Source organism: Pteropus medius, unplaced genomic scaffold (genome assembly GCF_902729225.1).
Source record: "Pteropus medius unplaced genomic scaffold, Ma_sr-lr_union100, whole genome shotgun sequence".
Lineage (NCBI taxonomy): Eukaryota > Metazoa > Chordata > Mammalia > Chiroptera > Pteropodidae > Pteropus > Pteropus medius.
In genome coordinates, this window is record NW_024349797.1 from 12,957,106 (window position 1) to 12,983,495 (window position 26,390).

General features: G+C 36.1%; 1 protein-coding gene and 1 pseudogene across 2 annotated transcripts in view; one reads left to right on the forward strand and one right to left on the reverse strand.

The window, feature by feature from the left end:
• The window catches only part of PTPN21 (protein tyrosine phosphatase non-receptor type 21), a 63,749-nt gene that overhangs the window by 25,161 nt on the left and 12,198 nt on the right, over window positions 1–26,390 (reverse strand). The window contains exons 1-9 of one of the 2 annotated variants that reach the window (XM_039883979.1): window positions 12,503–12,520; window positions 7,093–7,190; window positions 6,351–6,429; window positions 5,771–5,838; window positions 4,898–4,968; window positions 2,764–2,851; window positions 2,038–2,126; window positions 761–848; window positions 5–84 (exon numbers count right to left, since the gene is read on the reverse strand). In XM_039883979.1, the coding sequence (XP_039739913.1) occupies window positions 5–84; window positions 761–848; window positions 2,038–2,126; window positions 2,764–2,826 (320 nt within the window). In that variant the 5' untranslated portion in view covers window positions 2,827–2,851; window positions 4,898–4,968; window positions 5,771–5,838; ... (1 more) ...; window positions 7,093–7,190; window positions 12,503–12,520. Of the gene's footprint in view, window positions 1–4; window positions 85–760; window positions 849–2,037; window positions 2,127–2,763; window positions 2,852–4,897; window positions 4,969–5,770; window positions 5,839–6,350; window positions 6,430–7,092; window positions 7,191–12,502; window positions 12,673–26,390 lie in introns of those variants that run through there. The other variant, XM_039883978.1, reaches the window with a different exon arrangement.
• Window positions 15,811–15,935, forward strand: LOC120619955 (uncharacterized; annotated as a pseudogene).

Sequence of the window (26,390 nt, forward strand, 5' to 3'; positions counted from 1 at the left end):
TCACAGGCTGCACTGATTTAGTCTGTAAAATTTGTGCCGTGCAACGCAGAGCCTCCATACATATTTTGCTGTTTCCATGTCTTCCTAGCAAACAAAATATGCACAAAATAAATGAAAGCACATTTACAACTGGATACAGAGTTTATGTGAGGACAAGACATGATTGGGTGACATAGTATGTCAAGTCACTTTTAACACACCATCACTCCTTCATTTTCAAATAATGTGCCTATCATAGGAATGCTATAATTATGATTTTAATTATTAGAACAAAAAAACTAACTGTGATTCTTATATTAAACAATTTCAAAATGACTTAGAAATTTAAAAATTATGAGAATATCAGCTTTTAGTTTGACAAATAGATTCTCAAAGACATTTTTAAACCAAATGTTTGACTCGGTGACTTAATATTGCCTTTGTCAAGAGAGCAAAAACAAATAACTATGAAATAATATTTCTACACAGCCATTCACTTATCAAGGGGAATTAAAATATTAGTGCTTATTTTCTCCCTTAAATTTAATTTAAAGATTATCATGACCAGAGACTATTTATTCAAGGACTCGTTCATTCAACAATAATATTTACTGAGCAACTACTTTTGCCAAGTGCTATCATGCAAAATGTCATAAAATTTTACATTTTATAAAACTGTGAAACATTATGATTTTAATGCCACCTCCGCAAACACGCACACGCGAATACTAACTTAACTTTCAGGAAAAACATTCCGTGAGGATTCCTAACATTTACTCACAGTCTGAAACTGGATGGTCTCCTCTTTATTTGCCAGCTCTAATGCAAAAAAGGACTTATTGTGGGACATGTTAGCGATGTCGTGCCACCTAAAGGACAACAAACAGAAACGGCAAAGTGTGTGCTCACGTTCACACTAGCAGATAAGAGTTTTCCTTCTTGAGCTTGATGCATATGTTAATATTTGTTAATTATTTCAGAAAGAAAATAGTTGTTTTAATCGGCTAGTGTGCACCTTCTAATTGATGACAACACCAAGTTGCACAAAGTAAATGTTTACTAAATGAAGACAAAGAGTATTTCAGAATGTAAAATCTATTTGTCCTCATTTGCCAGATTAGCGCGATCAAAATTTCCTATTTTAGCTGGATGCCAAAGCCTCCTTCCTTCATTCAACAAACATCTTAAAGGGCACCCATTTCCACCACGCCAGAAATTGTATTAGGTCCTAGAAATGCATGGCACAGCGGGTATGCCCAGGCTTCCCACTATCCTCTCAGAACTGCTGAGACAGATTTTGACAAAACTGACATAATATTTTACTACTTTATAAAAACAACATAAATTTTTAATTTTTCATCAAGATGATAAAATCAAAATAGGTAGTATCTCGGTAAGCCTGCAAATATTTCTATTAAATGACACTTCAGATTTCCTAGATTATGAATTTTAAGGTATGAAAAGGGATTGAACGACATGGTTCGATTTACTATCTTTAAGATACTGGAACAAAGAATACTGAAAAGGAAATTTATATCACCTGCAATATCACTGCTCAGCCACTATTAGCACACGGCTTTATATCCTTCCTACCTGTCTTATACAGACATTTTACGATTTCCACAAATGAATACTATCATTTTCTTTTAATCAGAAGAAAAAAAAAATCACCATTACAAAACGTAACTGCAATGTACTTAGATGTTCATATTTTAGGAATTTACTAGAGTCAGAGAGAGCCCTACATTTTCCACAAGAAACAGCCCTAGAAACCAAAGCTGAAATGGAAATTCACATCCAAGGAATGGCCTCCATATGGTAAGAAAAGGGGCACATATTTTTAACTATTTCTTAAGTTGACCATCATTATAAAGCACTATTGTCTGCACATCTGGTTTTGAAGAAAGTCACTTACAAAAGAACTGCTATAGTCTGGTGGTATTTTATTCTAGGAAGGGCATAGTTCCATTTCCTATTGAGACCTTGGGAGACACTTATGAGCAATATAACTGATACAGGGACTAAAAAATATCACACAGAAAGATGTAAGAAAAATACCGAAATATCACAGGAGGCCTTCCATTCTTGTGTTTCACAAAGATACCTTCAAGACATGCTCCAATGGATATGTCGCTGCCTTGGCTATCCTAAAAGGAGAGAAAAAAAAACTCAGGCAGCGGAAATACGAAAACTACAACAACTACACCTCGTGCCCTAAACTTGTCTCCCAGATATAAAATGTTCGGAAGACCTAGAGTAGAGTAACTATTCTGAAGGAAAAAAGTCTGAAAGTTATAAATGTTATCATCTTGAAAATATGTACGTGGGAAGAGATGGACCCGTAAGGCAGCGGTCCCCAACTTTTTTGGCACCAGGGACCGGTGCTCCTATGAGACTCTAACGCCTGAGGATCTGCAGTGCAGCTGAGGCAGTGATGCTAGGGAGCGGCTGCAATTACAGATGAAGCTTCGCTTGTTGGTCAGCTGCTTACCTCCTGCTGTGCGGCCTGGTTCTTAACAGGCTATGGACCGGTATCAGTCCACCAGCCCGGGGGTTGGGGACCCCTGCCTTAAGGAAAGCTCTTTCAGGAGCATTCAAAGAATAAACCGCAAAACAGGAATGTGTTTTACTACAAAATTTTGGCCACAAGGACCCCAGCTTTTACATCTCCGGACTTTTGTGTTCAGCCTTGGCACAGCAAGGATCCCTGGGCTTCCCACCGTCCTCTCGGAGCTGCTGAGATGGACCGTGGAGAGCCCCAGCCTTGGCGTCCTGTGTACTGACCTTCGCAGGGTAGCTCTCTTCTCCGTAGCCATCCATTCTCTCTACCTCCTGCATGTACAGCATCTCGGCATCAGGAGCTGTGAGCCCTCTGCAACCCAAAAGATGTTAGTAAGATTGATTGCTCACGAAACTAAAAATGAAAAAAAAGAAAGCTTTCCTAAACACTACATATGAATTTGGCACAAAACATTATAAACATTTCAAGTCTCTAAGCATCTGTATTGATTATATCAATCCATCAATATTTACTGAAAACTGACCACATGCAAAAAAGCACTGTGCTGCACACTGAGGGTTAATTATAAAAGGCCCTATCCCCTGTACTTTAGGCAGGCAAGGGGAATGTGGGGGATAAGACAACCCTCTAAAACGGCTTCAGGAAAAGCGAGGATTCTTTCTCAACCACTGAGTAACTGCTTATTATCCAAAGTATCAGGCGATACCACGCATCGTGTGCTAAATGCCAAATGGTAGAAGTGCAGGAAATAAGAGTTAGGAGGATAGAAATTCTTTTTAGCTCCAGTGACAGAATTACAAGGATGGGTAGGAAGGTGACGGGGGTAAAGAAGGTGCCCAACTGAGTGGCAACTTGCCTCTCCAGCCTCACCTTCTGCCGCGCCTCATACCCACAAGGCACCCCGCACTGCGGCCATCCCGAACTCTGCGTTTCTCTGAGTACACCATTTCCCCCCATGCCTCTAGGCCCGTGCGCACACTAATCCCTCTATCTGGTATACCCATCACTCATCTGTGTACCTGGTCAATCCCTAATATCCTCTAAGACTTGGCCTGTGTATCACTCCTTGTCACCTTCTGTGAGTGCCCTGAGTCTAAGTCAGATGCCCCTGGTTTGTGCAGACCGGCTGCATCCTTGCACATTATTCCCACTGCTCCCATATTCTGTTATTCATATTGGAATTACTGCCACAATGAGATGTCCTGCCTACCCCTTAGACTGCAAGGCAGGAAACACATTCTCCGATGGCAGGGAATCTTTCTGTTTATCTCTGTGCCACAGCATCCAGCACCCTGCCTCATGGAGAATAATAGTAATAAGCTATCTTTTAAGGAGATGCACACATGAATAAATGAAAGTAACAAAAGACAAGGCAATGCATGCCTGAGGAATTAATTGTGCTGGGGGGAAACGGTTCATTTGGGACAGCAGAAGGTAAAGGTGGATAGGCAGGATTTAACCAATTTATAGGAGGCCTTTAATCCAGGGGTAATGAACTCGGGCTAGTGAAGAGCAAGAAAAGATTCATGAGCATTTGAGAAGGAGAGAAGGGAGATAAGAGGAAAGTGATATTTTAGGAAGATTAAGCCTTTGTGAGAGATTGTATGGGTTTGAATGGGGAGAGACTAAAGGCAAAAGGTTATTTTTAATGGGAGGGAATGAACAATAGGTTATAATTAGACAGACCTGGGTTCAAATCCCACCTCAACCACCTGTAACTTTGGGCAAGTTATTTAGTCTTTTTTGAGCTTGGCTTCCCCAATCTGTAAGGAGATAATAACATTTACCTTAAAGAGTAGTTATAAGAATTTAATGATATATAAAGTGCTTGGAACCATGCGGTATTCGGTTTAGAATAAGACCTAGCATTCTCCAGGAGAGAATTTTTCTTATGGGCAACAAGTACAGATTCATTATCTACCCAGAAGGGTAGGTCAGGGCAATAAACACAGCAGCAGCTCTTGGAACAGCTTCCCCAGGACAGAGACACAGCTTCCTAAGGTGTATGTGGGAGAGAGAAAAACCCTTAACTTGCTGCATTAGGGAGACTTAAAAAAAAGTCTCCCTAATCTTCAATCTACCTACACAGGATTAGGTTAGCTAAAACCTTTAAAATATCAGGCAAAGAACTGGTGCCCTTCAATGACTGGCTGCTTTCAACGTTCTCAGTTTCCTCATTGATAAAATATGGGTAATAAATGAGTTAATACGGGTAAGGGCGTAGACCAGCACTTGGCACACAGTTAATGCTATGTAAATAAATGTTGGCTGCTCAGAGTAGTAGTAGGAGCCACAGCAGCAGTAGTCACGTTCCAGATTTAATTGTGTCAATGCATATTTCAAATTCACACAGGCATTAGTTCTACGCTATTTCCATTTCTTATTTCTTAGCGTTACCTGTATTTCTGATGCAGTAAGGCCACTTTTTGAGTTGCTTCTTCCAACACTTTTTCATCTTGTAACCACCCCTGAAGAAAACATAGCACGGTAAATACGTAAACAAATCACCCAAATTTTTTAGGAAGAATCACTGCTACTGACTCTTACCAACTCCTGTCACTATCAGGCAAAACTAGGGCTAGTATTAATATGAGGTTGCTTCGCTTCAGTAGGTAGTCATGATTTTTCTAAGCAATTGAGTGGCTTCTGCTCAGGAGCCAAAACACTTGCTCTGCCTTCTCAATTCATCCCTGAGAAAGTTCATCTGAGTTACTTCAGCTGGGTCACGTCCATCAGCTAGTTCGGAGCCCAGCACAATTCCCTGGCTGGCTGTGTAGACACTCAGAAGAAAAGCACGCCATTCCCTTCATTGTTCCAGTGCACAGTTTTCCTGTCCATTCCATCAGTAGTGACTTTAAAAAGAGGAAGGCAGTGTCTTTTTGTCATCTGCTTTTTCAATCGTTGACGAGAAGCCAAATTCGCCTCAATAACTTTGTGAGGTTTCGAGCCTTCCGTGAAAAGCAAAATCTCTGCTTGGTTCCCCAGAAACTGGAAATGAATCCCTCTCTTTAGATTCACATCCAAACACAAAAAAAAATTTCTCTGGCTGCAGCCCAGTGCCTACAGCCCCTTCAGTTTCTGTGGGTTTACAAGGACCAAGAAGAGTACAACAGAAAAAGCATTTACTCTCGAGTTGTTTGTATAAGAGGGAATTGATGTTTTAAAACTATTCCTGTGTAGGAAGTCTACCATGTGAACTTCATTTTGGGGAATATTAAGGGAATGGAAATAAACTGTTAAAGAAAAGTCCAATGTCAAAAGAAGTCTTACCACAGGAAACAAGGCAAATTTCTGAAGAAAGTCCTGGGATTCATACTGATCAAAGTCACCAAAATCAGCTATACAAAATGACAAATGTTCACATGTCAATTATGTTGTACTTGTGTAGCAAAACACGCACAATTATTTTCAATTTGCAGTATATGGATGGCAAGCTTATGATTCAGAAGTCAAATTTGCCTTACAGTCATAAAATATATATTTAAAAAATATCTTTTTAAAAATATTAGGTAGATTCATGTGTCTTGACTTGGAAAAATGCCTATTAATAAAGTGAAAAAACAAGTTACAAAATTAGAACTAAGATGATCTCATTTTTATAATTAAAAAAAACAAACAAAACTACCCAGGAATCATGTATGCTTACTTATGCATAAAAAATTTCAGGAAGACACCAAGCTATTCATAGTAGTGATTATCTCTAGGGAATGGAATTAGATCATTTAAATATGTTACAGCAAGATGTATTTGTTTAGAAAATTTTAGTTGTTAAAAAAAATTGATAGTTCAGCAAAAAGCTTATGAAAAACTAACTCTTAAAGCCAAAGATGACACTTAAGATTCAAAGTACCTTGAAAAGGAATGTGGCTCCATGTGTATCAGACATTTGTTTGTCTAGAAATGATAAATGTCTCCACGCCTGCTAATATCTAAAGGAATTTTATTAATGATTCTTCTGATTAAATTTCAATTCCCACGATTAAATGCCAGTTATCATTTGAATTAACGCCCCTCAGACGTCTTCTCGAAGTATATACATTCATATAAATACATATAGATTAGACATGTAAAAAATGGCATAATTAAACAATTCAAAAATACTTGTGAAATGCAAAATTTTATCTATTATGACTAATTTTATCTATTATGACTATATGATTCTCTATAATCCGGGATAATTGTTTAAGAAACCAAACAAATGACATAAGCCTAAAGTACGAGTGATCATAACTTCATCAAACCTCATCGGTTGGCTGATCTTTCTTCTAAAATATTAGCTGGCAACAGATTAATTCCTTGAATTAGAGGATAAAAAGCATGTTAAGTGCTGTGTGTGTGTGTATTTTTTTCTCTATTTTTGGTCTGTTTCTCTGTTGACATATGTTAACAGAGACATATCCTTAATCTTCTAGAAGTCTCATATCATTGAAGTAATCCAAATTCATTTTTCCCACAAAGAAGCCCTTAGATAACAATATTTCACTAATATATAAACATTACTATAGAAAGTCACTTTAAGAATCCTTTGCTGTTTTCGTTATAATACATTTTAATCTGCTAGATCTATTACATTATCAATTGTCATTATTTACCTTGAACGGCCAAGCCTGCTAGCTGAATTGCTTGTTCTAATGTACAAGGAATGTTCCCTTCCAAGATATCTTTCTTCAGCTGCAGATAATACTGATACCTAAAAAAAAATAATAAAATAAATAAAAAAGTCAATATCAATATTATTTCCAATTGAGATAATGCATTTTACCATAATTTGGTCAAGGAGCATCAACCAGCCAGATAGCACCTTTATTACCCAAGATGGTTTCGAAGGACTAAGAATGTCTTTCACTGTATCTATACCTGCACACACATGCACACGCGCGCACACACACAGAGTAATCGATTTATTGAGTCGCTTACCCATAACTGTAGTTATTTCAAAGCTACAAACATATAGAAGACAACTGGTCTTATGCCCTGTAAGGCAGTCCCTACATATTGTTCTTGTTAGTTGGAAAAATAGAGAATCAATGGCCAATCTTTACTTTAAAAATCTGACTAGTAACTTGGTAACATAAGACTTTGCTTACTCTGGTGGCAGTTCCCTAGCCCTGGAAATTAAAGCCAGAGGAAAATGGTTCCTGAGATTTCTCACCAGGCTTATAATGAAATATTTTTGAATGAAGTCTCAAAAAGAATAGCTTCTAAGTTGTTTCCTTAATATTCTTGTAATGTGGGTTTACTTCATTTTACACTTTCAATATACCGGGCACTCATTACAACACAAGCTTTAGGCAAGCAGACCCAGGTTAAATTCCAGCCCTCCAACTTAGCATTTTGCATGAATCTGGACAAGTCATAATCTATGAGTTTAAACTATCACCGGTAAAATGAGGGTACTATCATCTCTTCACAAGGCTAAGCACATTCAAGGAATATATTCAAAGCTCTTAGCACAATACCAGAACATGGCTGGCACTCAATAAACCATAGCTGTTATCATTATTATCAGCAATCATCTACTTACTTTAAGCCAGTCACCAGTATTTCATCTGTTATTACTTCTCCATTTTGGTATAAAGCTATACAGTGAAGATTTATTCTGCCTTCCTTTTATTTATTTACTTAACAGATAATTACTAGTTCCTACTATGCACCAAACATTGTTCTAGATGCTGGGGATATGGTGTGAAATGAAGATCCACCAACTCTCGGCTAATACAGTCCAGAGAGCCATCTTGAATCCAGAATCTCTTCTAGACTTGGTGTCTACAAAGTACAACCCAGTTACAGTTTATATTTGAATTCCCCTGAGAGTCTACCCCTTTAATCATTTCCTATGTGCCCTTATCTCGCCCTCTTTTATTTTAGCTAGCTTTGAGGTCTCTATTCTTTGTTACCAAAAAACCTCATCAAAACACCATCCATTTGGATGAGTATTTAGAGCCACTTATGCCTTTCCATCTGTTAGTAGCAGAACCCAACAATTTCTCTCGATCAGTAGACAGAATGCTGACTGCTCTGGGATCTTGTCAAAGAGAAAAACGAAACTTTCTATTAGGCAGCTTCTTTCAAAAGCTTAGTTGAAGAAGATTGTATTTTGAAAAGCTCAGGAAGTTACCAGGAAAACACATCTGAGAACTGGTATGCTTCTTTTTATCAGCTAATGAATGATGGGACTCATAATATTCCTTCTTTTGCCTTGACTGCCATGAAGCTCAAAGCTAAAATGCAGCCACAGCCACAGTCATTAACATCCTTCTTGTTATCCTCTTAAACACTTTCGCCACCTTTTACTCATGAGCTGGAGACTAAGGTATATGCTCAAATCCAGAGGTGGCTGAGCGGGAGTTTGAATCCAGGTCTGACTGACCCCAAAGCTCACATTCTTACATGCCTCAAATCTCTATTTAGGATTTTTCTCATATTCTCATCATATTTTGAAAGTATTTTTATACTAGAGTCCACAGTAAATGGTTAAGAGCAAGGACTCAGGAGCCAGCCTGGCTAGTTTAAATCTCAGTTCTACTGCATACTAGCAGTGTGACCTTGGGCAAGGTAATTAGCCTTTCTGTGTCTTGGTTTCCTCATCTAAAAAATGGAGGCAATAATAGTACTTACTTCCTAAGATTTGTTGTGAGGATTAAACGAATTAATAAGTATAAAGTGCTTTGGATAGTGCTTCACTTCACAGAAAGAAACAAAAGCGGTTGCTTTTATTATTATCTTTCATTGTATTGTCCCTAAAATCCTTTAATGGAAGCGAGCAGGAGATATACTTTTTTTTAGTATATATTGTAGGAAAAGACCAAGAAATTTCACTTCAAAGGTATTATCACATTGCATTAACAGACATTTTCGGCTACAGTTTTAATGTTGATGGGGTCGAGGATGGTTTACAAATATGTTCAATATTTATTACCAAAAGAACAAATAATTTTAAAAACTGCCATAATAAAATATAACAGGCAAATCTGAATTCAAAACTGTTTGTAAATCAAGGAATAAAAGTAACTGCACATCTTAATTCTAAAGCAAGCATTCCATAAACTTGCATAAAATCCAAACATGCTGATTAAAAATAATAAAAATTTTAATCTAAAACTTTATCAATTTATTTGAAACAGATAATACAGAGAATAAGTACAACGAACCCCCATATCCTTATCATGCAGCCTCACCAATCATCAACTTTATGCCCGCCATGTTTCCTCTATTCTATCCCCTCCCCCACCCTGTTTCACAGCAAATCCCAGCTATATCATAGTACTTATTACAAACACTTCAGTACATATCCCTAAAAGGTAAGCTTAAACACACACGCACGCACGCACACACTTTTATCATACTCGACAAAATGAATGATAATACTTTAATACTATCCAATACCCAATCTGTGTACAATTTTTGCGACTGCCTCAAAAATGTATTTTTGTAGTTTAAAAAAAAAAAAAATCAGGCTAGGATCCAAACAAGGTGAACAGATTACATTTGATTGATATTTCTAAATTTCTCTTAATTTTAAAAAAGATGTCTCCTCTTTATTTTCATGTTACTTGTAGATAAAATGAAGTGATTTGTCATGTAGAATTATCTACATTCTAGAGTCATCTGATTGTACTCTCATGGGGTCATTTGACATATTCATATAGCATCCAATTTTTCCTGTCAACTAACTTAGAACAAGAGCAGTGCTATCCAACAGAACTACAGTGGTAAAAATGGTGTCTATCTGTGCTGTCCAATACAGAAGCTATTAGTCATTTTGGCTCTTGAGTCCTTAAAATGTGCCTAATGTGACTGAGGAACTGAGAAAGGCCTTTTAATGAAACATGACTTAGCTGAAGGTAGAACCACTTTTATCCTACTGCCTGGACTATGAATGTGATAGCGAGACCTTCTCTAGGATTCTCTGACTATGAAGTTACCTAATGAATGGAAAGAACATGCTGAGTATGGCAGAACGATAAGAGAGAAAGAGCATGGGTCCTTGAAGACTTTGTGGAGCTATCCTTTAAGCTTTGCATTGGCTGACCTCTGGATTTTTTTTTATAGGAGAAATCAAAGATATTCAGGGTATTGTTGTTGTCATACACAGCCATCCTTAATCCTTACTGATACGACTTATCCATCAGATTCTCCTACACCTAGTCAATGTGCAATCCTCCTGGTGAACTCCACCAGGCCTATTGTCTTGATCCTTCCTACAGCTAATGCCTTTGTTCAGCTCTGCACTCGACACTAATGCCTAGACTGTGGCATACGCATTCCTGACTCATCTGCCTGTAGTCTTGCCACCTCTAATCTGCCTTCTATGACAGGTGATCTTTGTAAAATGCAAATTTCATTATTCCATTCCAATAAAATTCAGAAATATCTTTCCTCACTGTACTATGACTTTACGACTAGGACATTCCTACTTTTAAGATCTCCTCTCCCCTTTCTAGGTAGTGTCTAAAATTCTCTGAAAACATCAGTCGCATACACTATCCCCTCACTTAGCACAAGTTAGTCCCTCTAATTAGAAAAGTCCTTTTAAAGACAATTGAAAAGTCAACTTCTTTACCTTCCCTGCTCATGCTCCCCACACCCCACCCCTAGGAATCCGGTACTTTAATTAAAGCATTTATTATCATAATATACCATAATTGCTTATTTACATAGACTGTCAGTTCTACCAGACCATGAGCAACTCCTCCAAGGTAAGATTAAAGCATATTCACTTGTGTATTTATCTCCCACAGCAACCAACATCGTTCTTACATCACACCGTATTCTCTCTTCGATGAATGTTTGAATAAATGAGTCAGAGTGATCAGTTGATTTTTTCCTCCTGGTTTCTACTTCTCTTGTCAATATTTATATCTCAAGTCTGTCTTACAGTCAGTGCATATTTATCTCTACTACCTGATTCTCGTTTCTTTGGTTTTCCATCTTCATCCAATAATTAACTGGCAAACTCAGTACTTAAAAAGAACATTCCACAGGTTCTTACTATCTGCAGGGCACTGGGTTAGACATTGTGCAAAAGGTGAAAGTTCAGAAAACATGGGCTTAAAATCTAAGAAAATGATAAGATACGTACACAACTATAATGAAAAGCTATGACAACTGTCATCACAAGTACGAGCAAATTCTAGGACAGTGTGGAGAAGGCAAAGCTCATTCCAGCCTACTGGCCACCGAAGCTTCATGGAGGAGGTGCCCTTTGAACTAAAATTCATCAGATGGATAGGATTCCAGTATATAAATAGAAAAGAAAGCTCTCGGTCCAGGAAATAAAGATAAAAAGGCATGGGGCATGTTCGGGGCTCCAGAAGTAATGTTAAATAGGGTTAAAAAGATAAGGTAGTGGGAAATTTCAGAGAACTTTGAAAGGCAGGCTCAAGAAGCCAAATTTTATTCTTTGTTTTTTGTTTTGTTTCGTTTGTCTTCAAGAAAAAAAAAATCCCGTTTTCTTCATACGATCTTGCCTTTCTTCCTTTGTCCCCTTTCAAATGCAGACTCTTATTAGCCAGACTCTTCTGATCTTAAACACCTCACCAGCTCTCCTTCTCCCCACGACCTGTAACCCCTCCCTCCTACCTCTGGAATATAACTACTGGAGTCAGAGAACTAGGAGAATCCTGCTGTACAGTCCCTTGAAGAATGAACACAGATTCTGTGACTAATTTCTTCCTAATCTCTCTCACTTCATTTTTAGAAAGATCAGAAACAAATCAACAGAAACGTTAAAGGTGACATCACTACATGAAGAGTTCACAGCCAGGGTAAAAACATTTTTCCCCTTAATCATCCCTTTGTGCCTAGGGAACCCATAACTCATGCAACATGCAATAAAACACTCTGACATAATACCACATACCAGAACCTCCATGTAATACTGTGGCTAAAAATGCGGGACGGAAGGGCAAAGTTTAGTCTTATCTCCTGACTTCAACCTCAGTTTCACTTTTTAATCTCACTGGATTATTTCCTAAAAACAAACCGCAGGGTATTTCTCACCTGGTAATCTCCTGCTGTAGCTGTGAAACTGAAGGCACATAAAACACCACTCCGAAATAGATGGTAGGTTCCAGTGCATACTTGTCCAGCTGCTTCTTCAGAGGTTTTTCCAAATCTATCCACCGGCGCTGATTTTGCTTGTTGTAGTACCAGAGGCTGAAGTAGGTGATCTGGAAGGAAGGAAAACCACTGAAGGAGGCAGAAAAGTACAAAAGGGTTTCTACATTTAATTGCTCTAATCCATGACCCGAGACAGCAGTCTCCTATTGCTTCATTTCTCAGAAAGGGACAATAGCAAAACCTATAGGAAAAAAAAGAGGCAAGACCTAGCTATATCTAGATATTCATATTCAGGAAGAAGAAGCAAAAAGTCAATTACTCTTACAGACTAGTTCTTAAACTCTACACACACACACACACACACACATACACACACACACAAATGCCTTCATGGCTCAGACATCAGAAATAGTAGGTGCTATGAAATTTTACGTACAGTTTTTAACAAAAACCATATGCTGAAAAATGTTTAGTTTTTAAATTACTGAAATGTTAAATTTATTAAAATTAATATTTTATAATAAACATAATTGAGGTTCTACTTAATAGAATTCTGATTAGTGTTAATCCAACCTTTCACTACTCTCGAATTTGACTTCTATAAATAAGTTAGTTCATGTAAATATTATAAATTCTAGTAATACTAATGTAATTGCAAAACTGCAACTCTTCTTTGTCCCAAAATGTTCATTAGATACAAATTTAAAGCAACCAAAATGCAATAGAGGTAAATTCTCACACACTCACACAGTATAGCATGAGAAAAGCTATACTTAAAGCAGCAAAATAACCTAAATATATTACTCAGAGGTTTTTAAAAAATGCCCAGACATTAGCATTTAGCTTCCCATTTGCTGTGTAATAAAACTGCTCAGGTAAATCGATACTAGCCCTGGACTTGGTCAACCTGAAAGGATATTAACACACTTCAGAGTTGAAATGACAGCCTCAGGACACTGCTAATATTTACTTCGAAATCAATTTACAGTCAAGGTAATTGGAAAAATCTGTTTTATTCTAGACTCTAGAGCAACACTATCAAACATAACTTTCTATGATGATGAAAATGTCCTATATCTACACTGTCCAGTAGAGCAGCCACTAGCCACATGTGGCTATGAGCTCTCAGAATGTGGCTAGTGCAGCTGAGGAACTGAATTTTTAACGTTATTTAATTTTAATTGACTGAAAATAGATGCAAGCATCTAGTAGCTACTGTACTGGATAATGTGGCTTTAGAGCAACAATAAAACAAGAAATAATAATACTCAGGCTCATTCTTTAGCCCGAATTTTTAATTTACAGGGGAAAAGAGTAATTATACAAACATTTCCTCAATCTTCATTTCATCTTACAATTTTTTAGAAGAACTATATCTATTAAGCAAATAAATCTGACAAAAGTGAGGAATGTGTCCATTTTCCCTTTATATCCAAATAGCTAGAATAGTGTGGAAATTCAGTAAATTTTGTGGAAATTCAGTAAATTTTGCTTCTTAGTTACCACCAAGCCATCACATATGAATGGAATATTTTGAACACTTACCATGTACCAGGTTCTGTTCCAAGAACTTCAGCAATTTCATAGACAAAATCATCACCACTACCTTATGAAATAGATATCGTGTATGTTTGTTAAGCTCTAAAGCCAACCTTTCTCCAAGCATTGTCCCTGGACCACCTCTATCAGAACTATCCGAAGAGCTTCTTGAACCCTACGGTCCAATTCTCATGCCCACTAAAGGTTGAAAACCACTGTACTACACTATGCAGGAGATAGTTGTGTGAACCTAACCTTGAAAAGCTGCATGGAAATCAAATTTTTGAAAATCCAAACACATTTCAATATAGCAGAAAGTCTGAGTTCTATTGTTAATTATTCTCTGAAGTTATGATTATGTTTATAAATGAACTTCATGTATAGAATATGTATTGAAGTTATGGAAAATAGGTACTATTTCTTCTTTGTTTTGAACTGCAACTTACAGAAAAGAAAAATCTGGTTTAATAGAAAGAACACAGTGTCTAAAGTCCTGGGTTTAATTTCTAATGCTGGCACTGGCTGGCTGTGAGGTGGAAAAGTCAATCAGCCCAAAGCAGTTTTCTCAAGTGTAAAATAAGGCAACACCTCCCTCACAGCTCCATCAGGAGGGCTGAATGCAAAAACTTTTAAGAGTACATTTTGCCACTAGAAAACCATTACTACATTTTTAAAAGAGTAGTCTTACCCACTCTCCTAAACACCAATAAAATCAATTACCGACACCTCCGAAAGAAAAACTATTCTAATTCCCTACCTTTTATTTGGATTGATTACAACAAATACATTTTTATTAACTGTATTTATGATTTGTGTTCCATCTTAGAACTGGACCGAGTGTATCATGTTTGGTGTATAACACATACCACTGCTATGCACTTAGTTCTACAAATATTTATTTTTTGCCATAAATGCAGAAGGCTTGGCATCTTTTAAGATCTATAACTGTTTTGGTCATAACAGTATGTCGCTTTTAACCAAAATTAAAACGTCTTAAAAATACTCTGTATACATAACTTTTCAAAAATTTAAATAGAATTATAAACTATATGATTATTATATAATTTGTTGTTGTACCTTTTGTGAACTGATCATGATACAATTATAGAAAAATACCTGAATAATCTGTTAGCGTTCTAGAAAAGGTATATTCTAAAAGAAATAAACTCTTAAAGTGTGCGAAGTTTATTTATTTTAGCAATGCATTTATTAGTCATGCCACATGTGGATATAAATCAGCTAGGAAGAGAAATACATTTTTGAAATTGCATAATTAGTTTTCTACAAATTATATACCTTATAAAGAAGTAGTAAGGCCTTTAATTTTGCAAACAGCTGAAGAAATAGATTTAGCAAATTATTTGTTGATTAGCTCTTTTAGATGTAGGAGCCCAAGATTTTGGACATTTGAACATTAACCTGTTTTATACTTCAGTGAAGTTATTTTCTTTGGTACCTGCCCCTGTGTTCAAGTTCTATGTTAAGAAGTAGTCAAAGCTAGCCAAAGTCAAGTTTCTATTTTGTTAAATACTGTCAAGGAGGTATTATAGTTCTAAAATTGCTGCTAGAAATGTTTACATACATGTGGGTACTAAAATCTCATTACAATCCTTGTATTTTAGGACGTAGTTCTATAGTGCAGCAGTTGGCACGTCTGCTTTACACGCAGAAGGTCCTGAGTTCACACCCCAGTGGAGCCACGGTCCATGGTCTACGGCCATGCCACCCTTAACAAGCCCGATATCTGATCTCGGAAGCTAAGGAGGGTTGGGCCTGGTTAGTACTTGGATGGGAGATCACCTAGGAAGACCAGGAAGACCAGGTGCTGTAGGCATAAATAACAACAACAAAAAAATAATCCTTGGATTTAGTGCTTTTTTAGAATTTCTACACATATAAAATCAAATAATAACATCCGATTCCATGAGATTTTATAACTATTATATGGCTTGTTTCTAAGATGGGTAGATAGAGTTCGAGCAACAAAATGTTGTGATTAAATTCTCATTAGGCATACAATTTTCTGTAGAAGTCCATTCTGGGGGATTTGTCTTGGATAACAATCTTGAAAATCCAGATCATTAATAAGTTAAAACCCATCCAAAAAAAAACAAAGAGTGGGTGGGGAGGGGAGGGGTCAAAGAAGAAGAGAGAATACTTCCTATCTTATTCTACAGGCGAGCATTATCTTGACACCAAAGCTGGACAAGAAGTACCACCCCAAAAACTACAGACCAATACTCATTATAAATATAGATGCAAAAATCCTCAAGAAAATACTAGCAAACTGAATCCAACAGCATTTTAAAAGGATTATACATCACAATCAAGTGAGATTCATCCTAGGAATGCAAGAGCGGTTCAACATATAAAAATCAATCAATGTAATACATTATTAATGTGGAGGGAAAAAACAATCATCTCAATTGACACAGAAAAAGCATTTGACAAAATCCAATACACTTTTGTGATCCAAAATATTCAGAAAACTAGGAATACATTAGAACTCAACATCAAGACCTTTTATGGAAAACCAGAGCTAACATTAAGCCCAACAGTGAAAGACTGGGAGCTTCCCCCTTGAGATCAGGAACAAGACAAGTACGCCTATGTTCACCACTGCTATTCAACCTGTACTGGAAATTCTAGCTAGAGCAATTGGTAAGAGGAGAAACTAAAACTACCTCTATGTCTACGCACAGACGGCATGATCATGATCATTCATATGTTTGTGTGTGTGTGTGTGTGTGTATGTGTGTGCGCATGTGTATATATTCCTTCCCACCAAAAACAAAAAAAAAAAACAGAGCTAATAAATTCAGCAAAATCACGGGGTACAAGATCAACATGCAAAGATCAGTATGAATTCTACATACCAGGAATGAAAAATGAAATTAAGAAAATGATTCCATTTATAACAGCATTCAAAAAAATAAACATCTAAGAATAAAGTTAACTAAGGAAGTGAAAAGGCTTGTATACTGCACAACACAAAACACTGCTGTAAGAAATTAAATGGAAAGACATAGCATGTACATGGATTGGAACACTTACTATCGTTAAGCTAGCTAGATCACCTAAAGTGACCTGCAGATTCAAATGCAATCCCTATAAAAATTCCAACAGCCTTTTCACAGAAATGGAAAAGCCAGTTCTTCAATTCATGTGGAATTACAAGTGTTCCAAAACAGCCAAAACAATATTGAAAAAGAACAAAACAATATTGAAAACTGTGGACGACTCACATTTTCTGATTTTAAAACTTACTATACAAAGCTACCTTAATCAAAACAACAAGGTACTGGTATAGAGAGAGACATACAGGCAAATGTTATAGAACCGAGTCCTGAAATGAAGCCACACATCTATGGTCATCTGATTTTAGACAAGGAGGCCAAGACCCAGTCTCTTCAAAAAATGGTTCTAGAACAACTGCAGATCCACATGCACAAGAATGAAGTTAGGTAGGACCCCTACACTTCACACCAACTGGGTCAACCACTTAGACAAAAGAACTATAAACTCTTTAAAAGAAAACATAGAGGTAAATCTTCATGACCTTGAATTTGGAAATGGATTCAGAGATATAACACCAAAAGCATGAGCAACAAAGGGAAAAAATAGATAAATCTGACTTCATCAAAATTAAAAACTGTGTGCATCAAAGGACCAAATCAAAAAAGTAAAAAGCCAAACTACAGAATGGGAGAAAATGTTTACAAATCATATATCTGATAAGGATCTACTAAGTATTTAAATTATATACAGAACTCTTATATAACAGCAAAAAAAGCAAACAACTCAATTAAAAATAATGAGCAAAGGACTGCAATAGATATTCCTTCAAAGAACATAAACAATTAGCGAACAAGCATATGAAAAGATGCTTCACTTCATTAGTCATCAGGGAAATGCAACTCAGAACCACAATGAGATACCACTACACACCCATTAGGATGGCTAGAATTTAAAACATAGAAAACTACAAGTGTTGTTGAGTGGGAATGTAAAATGGTTCGGGTGCTATGGAAAACAGTTAGGTGGTGCCTCAAAAGTTAAACATACAATCATCATATGACCCAGCAGTTCCACTCCTAGATATGTACCCAAAAGAACTGAAAAACAGGTACTCAAACCAATACATGTAGTACACGCATATTCCTAGCAGGACTATCTGCAATAGCAGAATAGCAGAAGGTGGAGTTGACTCAAATGCTCATCAGGAGGTGAAAGGATAAACCGATTGTGAAATCTACATACAATGAAATATTATTCAGCCATAAAAAAATGAAGCACTGATACATGCTAAAATGTGGATGATTTGCAAAAACATCATGCTAAAAGTAGCCAGATACAAAAGGTGATATATTGCATCATTCCACTTAAACAAAATATCCAGAACAGATAAATCCAGAGTTGTGAGGGGATAGGAAGAACGGGGAGCAACCGCTTAATGGGTATGGAATTTCCTTTTAGGGCAATGACCATGTTTTGAAACTAAATAGAGGAGGTATTTTGAATGTACTAAATCACCAAATGGTTTACTTTAAAACCGTTAATTTTCTCATGTGAATTTCGTGTCAAGAAAAGATCTTTTTAAAGATCAGAAACACCCATAATTAAAATCAAGTACAGAACTTCAAAGCTTTATTTTTAAATGTTTAAATAGATCAAGTTCTTAAATAGTCTAAGAAAAAAAATGAGCCAGAAATAGATGAGCCTACCCATGAGTTAATTATATTTTGTTTTCTAACATCTATACTTAGGTCAAGATTTTGTACAGTTTGACAACTATCTGGCAACCCCAACTATGTGAACATAACACAGAATAGGCAAAAATATGTTTGAGTAATAAAAAATATAGTCAGTTATAGAGTATTTGTCCCTTCTAAAGAAGAAATTTCTCCTCTTTTATGACCCTTTTTTAAAATTTCACACATACTTTTAATGAGTTTAGTGATTTGGTTATCCCATTCAAAGCCGATTTTTAAAATGACAAACTAAAAGAAAAAGGCTTTTTAAATAGCATGTTGGCAGCAGCAGAAAGTGATGGGTAATACTTTTTCAGCAAGAGAGCACATACACCCAAACAAAATCCTTCAAAAAAAAAAAGCTATAAAGAATTACAAAGACATAGTAGTCTGGAGTTATTTATAAAAGAAACAAATAACTCTAAACATTAATTAATCATGCATTTAACAACCACCAATGTTGCTAATAATTAGTCAGTGTCTTTTTGTTTAAGATAGATAAAGAAGTTTATAAATCTTTTCAAAGACTGGCATTAAAAATAGTTGTCTGGACTAAAGAGTAAGTCTTAGTTATTAGACAAAGTATTGAAGATTGCTTCATTTCCCAAAGATAATAAGAAAAAAAAAATCTTATTTTATATACAGCTTTATAGTTCTTTAGGCAATTCAATAGTGGTTCCATTACCTTACTTGTACATTCAAACATATTTTCCAAAGCCATAAAGGATATTTCAATTTTTGCTGTTTTGGTACCTGCTATTACATGTATTTGCTCTGGGGGCCTATGCCTGCAATTCCAATAGCTGCCACTAGTATGGTGTAGTGCAAAGAGCACTAGACTCAAGGCTTGGCTTGAGAGTCCTGGCTCCACCCTTCACCAGCTCTTGAGCAAAAGACACTTCCTCACCGTCTCAGTTTCTTTATAGGGAAAATAACATGGACCCTGTCTTCTTCAGAAAGTTGTGGTGAACTACTCTGTGATTTATAATTGTGCCGATAAAACTTAAAAGCACTCGTGTCATATTTACTAAGAGTACATCAATTTAGCAGATAGGATCTCTTCGGGTATGTCTGAGAAAAGAGAACAAAACTTGAGTTAAGCATGCTTCTTCCTTAAAAACATAACTGTCCAAATAACAGTCAAACTAATGTCTTCCTTTATTTGAAGTTAGGATATACCAAGACCTTTTTTTTTTTAATATAAGAACTTTGGTACAAACAGGCTCTGTGTACCTTAAATATCAATTACTACCAGTTATTACATGGTCTAGGATAGTTTCTCAGACTCGTGTGTCTTCCTTGAATCCAAATCTGGGTTATGCATTTCCTGTATTGTTTATGGGCTTGGTTTAATTAGAGTAAAAATTTTCCCATAAACCAGCCTTTAATTATTGGCGTTCAGATCATGCCTCCCACCACTCCTTATCTAATGTGCCAGTACCTTTCCCAATAAGAATCCATGTGGCTTCTCTTTCTCCACAGTTCTGTCTACTCTCACTGGTGACCAAAGCAAGCTGACTTGACCTGTGGGAAACTCATTTCAATGGAATCCTCTAAATAACTGAATCTTCTAGCATCTTCTAGATCAATTCCTAATTATCACTCAATAGATTTTTGTGAAACTTCTTCACTGTCAGATACTATTACATTTACCATTTCTTCCCAATTTTGTTCTGAACAAACATAGCAGTCATTTTCTTAAAGTTATTCGATGATTTTTTTTCGTAGCTGTTTAAAATTTTACTAGGTACTCGCCTTAAATTTTACAGATAACTGTGCCTGCTACATAAACTACAGTAAACACACAAGTTATGCAGTTACATAACTTGGCTTCTTCTCAGACAGGATATGGTTGACTTACTTTAAATGAACTAACATTTACTCAGAGAACAAAGTGATTTGGTAATTAAGCTTTTTATTTAAAGGAATAGATAGTTTACAAATTTTTGAGCTTGGCTAAAAGGTGTGTCCCAAATCACAGCCATCTAAAGACACACCAGCTATTAAAAGCAGGTCCAAATCCTGTCAGAAGGTAAACCCTTCCCTAATCCCCAAGTCATTTCTTGTCTAATTACTTTAAGAGTCTTTTTTAGTTGTACTATTTTTAAAACAGAGCAGAGGGACACACAAATTAGCTGGAGGGTTTTTTAAGCCATTGATGCACTGAGTTTGATAAAAGTTAATCCCATATAAAATTGCAACTATAATTTTATCCTGATGCTTTTCTTAGACTAGACAGAAGTCAGAAGGCTTTTCGTCAGGAAAGAGATGAGAGGAGATAGCACTAGATAAAGCCTATCCCAGGCAGAGATCATCTAACAAGGGTAGTTAACAAGTATTAACCTAATTCAAGCCCAGGGCTTACCTCTCCACTGAGTCTGTCATAAATAATGAAGCACCGTACTTCCTTCTTTTAACAGATAGTAAGTACAGTGGTCACATTGCCCCAAAGCAGATAGTATTTTTTCCCTTTCTGTTTAATTTTAAGCTATTTTCTTCTATTCTTGGTCAGATAGTATATATCTATTTTACAGGCAAGGTGATACTATACAATATCACTATATCCCAGCACATACGAGGATTCAAGAAAATAACAATCAATAGTACATCTTCATCTTCTAATTACACTGAAACTTTTTTTGAACTGAAGCCCAAGTAACTGAAGTCCTCAAATGACCAGATTTTTCTGCTGTTGTAACATTTAACTTTCAGTAAAGAGTCAAATGACAAGTCAATTTCAGGGATTTATTGAAAGAAAGTCCAAGGCATGAATTGGGATCACTATCTACATAGATGACTGCTCATTATCTTTTCTATTTACTATCCTGGACAAGATGCTATGAAGAATACAATGATCCCAAAACACAGTAAGATCATTCTTCAAAAAATATACTGTACTTTCTAAAAAAAATGGACTGACATCTTAGAGTAGACTCATCTACTCATTCAAAGACATCTTAGAGTAGACTCATCTACTCATTCAATGAATATTGACTGAACACCTACTATATGTCAAATGCTGTTCTGGTTGGTAGGGAGACGACACTGAAGAAAAGTACACAATTCCAGGCATCAGATAGCTTACATTCCAGTGGGGAAAGAAAGACAAGCAAAATATATGGGAGGCCAGATACTGACAGTGCTAAGGAGAAAGATATTCAATTATAAGATTAAAACAATATTGACATGTTGTTAAAGGCTAAGCTAGGATTAAATGGGAAATGTTAGTATATACAGTTGACTACCCAAAAATGATAGATATAACTGAGATGTTACTGCACAGTTTCAATAAGGGCAAAGGCTGACGTGCTCTATTTTGTACTACCGCATAAAAGGTCATTTTGTTTAGGACCCACATAACTGAAGGTAAACCAAGCCTCCCATTGTTCGACCATTTTAATTTTAGTTTGTTATATTACGAGGGCCATTTCTTACATCTCATTCCAACAAAGGAATCAGATAAATTTCTCTTTATTCAAATCTCCTAAACTTGGGCCTTTCCAGGCTTGCTTATTAGCTTAATTCACAAATGCCTATGTTTTAGGGCAATAGATAAATATTAACTGTTCTCTTTTTACTGAGAAGAGAGTAAAAAGGACAGATAACCTTAGCCTAATTTGGTCCGTATGCCAGTTTTTATATTTCAATTAGTTTAAAAGAAAACATTTTATTTCATGTTTGTTTGAACTCAAGGCTTACTTATTCGTTTTATCTTGTCTTACCAAAGACAAGAAGTAGGAGCAGTATTTTTAGAAGTTGTAACTGCACAATGTAAAAATGAAAAGAGCTGAAATGAGTATATTTAGAGGTAGCTGCTTATTTTTCTGACATTCAGTTTTGTCAGGTTAGAATTACAGTTGTTTCATATTACACAGAAATGGTTATGATGTGGTAATCATGGAGGGCCATAAAGAGATAAAGGGAATTAGAAAGAGGATTTTAGAACTACAAGTGAATATGGGCCTTAATACATTTTAAGAAAGAATCTAGTCATGATTAATTTCTATTGCCTGAAAGAATATTATCCGACATATTTTCTATTGCTTAAAAAAAAAATACAGCAGCTGTACTGTTCTTTAGTATTACCAAAAGATGTGAGGATTATGAAAACAAGGAAGATATTTTTGTGGTTAAAATACTAACAGATACACGTGAAGAAACTCCTAGACTTCTTTATTAAAATGTATACTTGTTTTCTTCATTAATCAAAGCTGGCAAACCATGGTTTCATTACACATGAAATAACTTTTTTTCCCACATATTTACAAGGTGGTTTTCTAGTTATAACAAATACTTCTTCCATGTACACAAATGCTCCAAGAAAACAATAAAGCTGTTACCTTTTTTAATATAAAAATGCTATTTTCCCTTTTTTTATTAAAAATATAAAGTTCCATTTAACGAATGGCACATTTATGCTTTTAATAGATCTCAAGGCATGAAGGGTACATAACTCAGAAATATATTCAATATTTTTTAATTGTTCAAATATCATATACCAATTACATTTTAATCCAAAAAGTATTATTTAAAAATACGTAAGACATTTTCATCATATTTAAAAGTAGAATAAAAAAAAAAAATACATGCAAAAAAAAAAAAGTAGAATATGGAGAACTAGCCATAAATATATATGTGCTATCAAGGATAATAAGAATTATTCTCTATTCATTATCCTATATCCAATTATGCTATATTCAAGGAATATAATGTCAAAAATCTCTCACCAAAAAAAAACCTAGACAATAAAGGTTAAACGACAGAATCATGACCTGAAGGAGAGGAATTAAAAATGGAACAATTTATGGTGGCCCTGTCCCCGTGCCTGTAATTCATAGACGACAGAATGAAAACACTGAGATGGTATGAACTGCTCTGACGGGGAAATACAGCTGTGCACACAGCAGTTCAATCGCAGCTGTCCAGCTCCATCAGTAAAGGCGAGAACTTCGATGGGCTCACCGGTTCACCCATGTTTTCTCTTTTGGATGTAGATTCTGACTCTAGAAGCCCCCAAGTTCATCCAACAGCAGTGTAACCAGATATTGCTTTGGAAAATCTCTCCGCAGGGAAGTCTCCTGGGGTGTATTTCATCAGCCTGATACTTCCGACTCTGCCAGGGAACAAGCTCATAGAAGGCTTCCTATCAAACAGCTCTGGCCTCAGCACTCCAGGCATTCCTAACCTTGTTTTGCTAGCCTAGTCATGATTCATGTTCCTTCTCAGGCTTGTCTTTCTTTGCCTGATGTGACTTTAGAAACTTATTTTAAGCAAGATAATAAATGGTAGTAATTAAAATAAGTGATAACAAATATCTCAAGAGTACTTAAAACAATCTCCATCAGATCTGGGAGGCTGCGATGTACCAGGTTGTCCTTAAGGACACCAGCTCCATAACAGGGCACTTGTCACTTGCCCAGGGTTACATATTGGGAAGAAAGATGCCGATCCAAGGAGCCAGAAGAATTACTCCAGTTGTGGTTTTTGCCATGTAACCATGAGCAAGTTACTTAAGACCTCTGAGTCTCGGTTTATCTATCTGTAAAATGGAGATGAGAATAATAGTGCCTCACTCACAGGATTGTTGAGGATGAAAATAAGCAAAAAAAAAACATTTAAAGCACTTAGAAGAGTGTCTCACATGCAATAAGTGCTCAAGTAATATTAGATCTATTATCATAGTTTTCAAGACCCCGTAAATATTATAAGATCTCATAGTATAGGAAATTCTACACCTACATACTTCCTTCACGAAGAGGGCTTTGTCTCTGGTAACTTTTCCTTTCCTTTCTCTTTTCCTTTTAAAATAAATTATTAGAAAATATCAACACTTAGATCGCTTATCTTTAGGAAAATGGAAATGGCTCAATGGAAAAGTAGAGTGCTGTTGAGGGAAAACTGCTAACCCTGGAGCTGGAAGACCTAACTTCTAGCTGGGGGCTGTCACTGGCTCGTCAACCCAGCCACACCCAGCGACTACAGTAGTGTACAGTGAAGTCTGCATTCTGGTGGTGGGTGACAGATATCATATGCATAATAATATCATTTTAGATATAGTCTTCATTACTAAACATGCTTCATTTTTCTTTCTGTTATATTGTAATATAGAATTTATGAGTGTTCTTTCCCTTAAGTCACTATTCAAATGTAAATTTGACTTCAAAATAGGTGCCAATAATAAAAATACAGATAAGTCAAATATGCGCTTGTGCAAATATTATCTGTAAGCGCAAAATGTGAGTGAATGGAAATTAAGGTTATTTTCTAGATATTTCACACAAAACTCTGGGAGGAAAAAAAGGATGTGATAGTGACTCTTAATTCCCAATGCTGTAGCTCTGAATTTAATTGGCTGACTTAATAACACCACCTCGGAAGCAGACTAGTCTGGGTGGTGAGCACTCAACAGAGTATACAGATGTCACATTACAAAGTTGTACATCTGGAATTTATATGTTATTAACCAATGTTACCCCAATAACTTTAACAAAAATTAAAATAACACCTCAAGTCACTTTTCTCCAATTTATTTTTTCTAAGTAAATTATTCCAACTAACAAATTTACATGACACAAAAGAAAATGAAAATGGCTAACGAAAAAGAACTTTACACTAAAAATACAGAGTTGCCAGCTAAAAAGAATCCTACATTAGGACCTCTCCTAGGTCTAGACATTACCCTTCTTTGGTCCACTCTATCACTGAGATGGTGGGTAGAGGAAGGAAGTCAATTATGCCCAGGGTTCAATCAAACATACGTAAAGCATATCGTCCAGTGTTCGGTGCATGGTCAGTACCCAACAAATAGCTATCATCTTACTGTCACATGCAACTGTATCACACACAAACGAATCCGGAAAAGTTAAATTGGTTTCCTCGGGTCACACAAGTAGTGTGCAGGGATTTAAACCCAAGTTCATCTGGCACTGAACTCTACTGTGTTGCCTATAAAACCCTGCTTTGCCAACTGCAGCTGAATTTAATGGTACAAAGTTCAATCTGCTGAAAATTCACGTAACACTGAAATTCATTTATGAAGTCGAAGTCTGAGCCACTTAAATAATTGTAACAGGACTGAGCAAAGACAAGTTGTTTTAATATGCACAAAGAAAATAAGTTGCTGCCACCCAGCATGAAATTAGTTGTATATTTTCTTACCCTGCTCAGTTTGAGCTTGTTCAGAAATAACACAATTACTCTGTCCTATTTATATTGCACAGCTTTTAGTGATTTCATTTGGGTAATCTACTATAGAAAGTGGTACAAACCCCTGACAGAAAAGTTATTTCTATGACACACTGCTTCTTTCCATATAGAATTTGTGATATGCACAGTTTCTTCCACTGAAATTAACAACTTAAGCTAATTCTTAAAAGTTTAAAAATGACTCTGGATATCCTAACAGTTCATTAAGTGATAAATTTGACATTTATTTATGAACAAACTGCTTGGAGAACCAAACAGGAAAATATTTGCTAAATCAGCTGTTGTGTATCAGTTTGATGTGATTTCGAATCCACTTATTCCTGACGAAAACT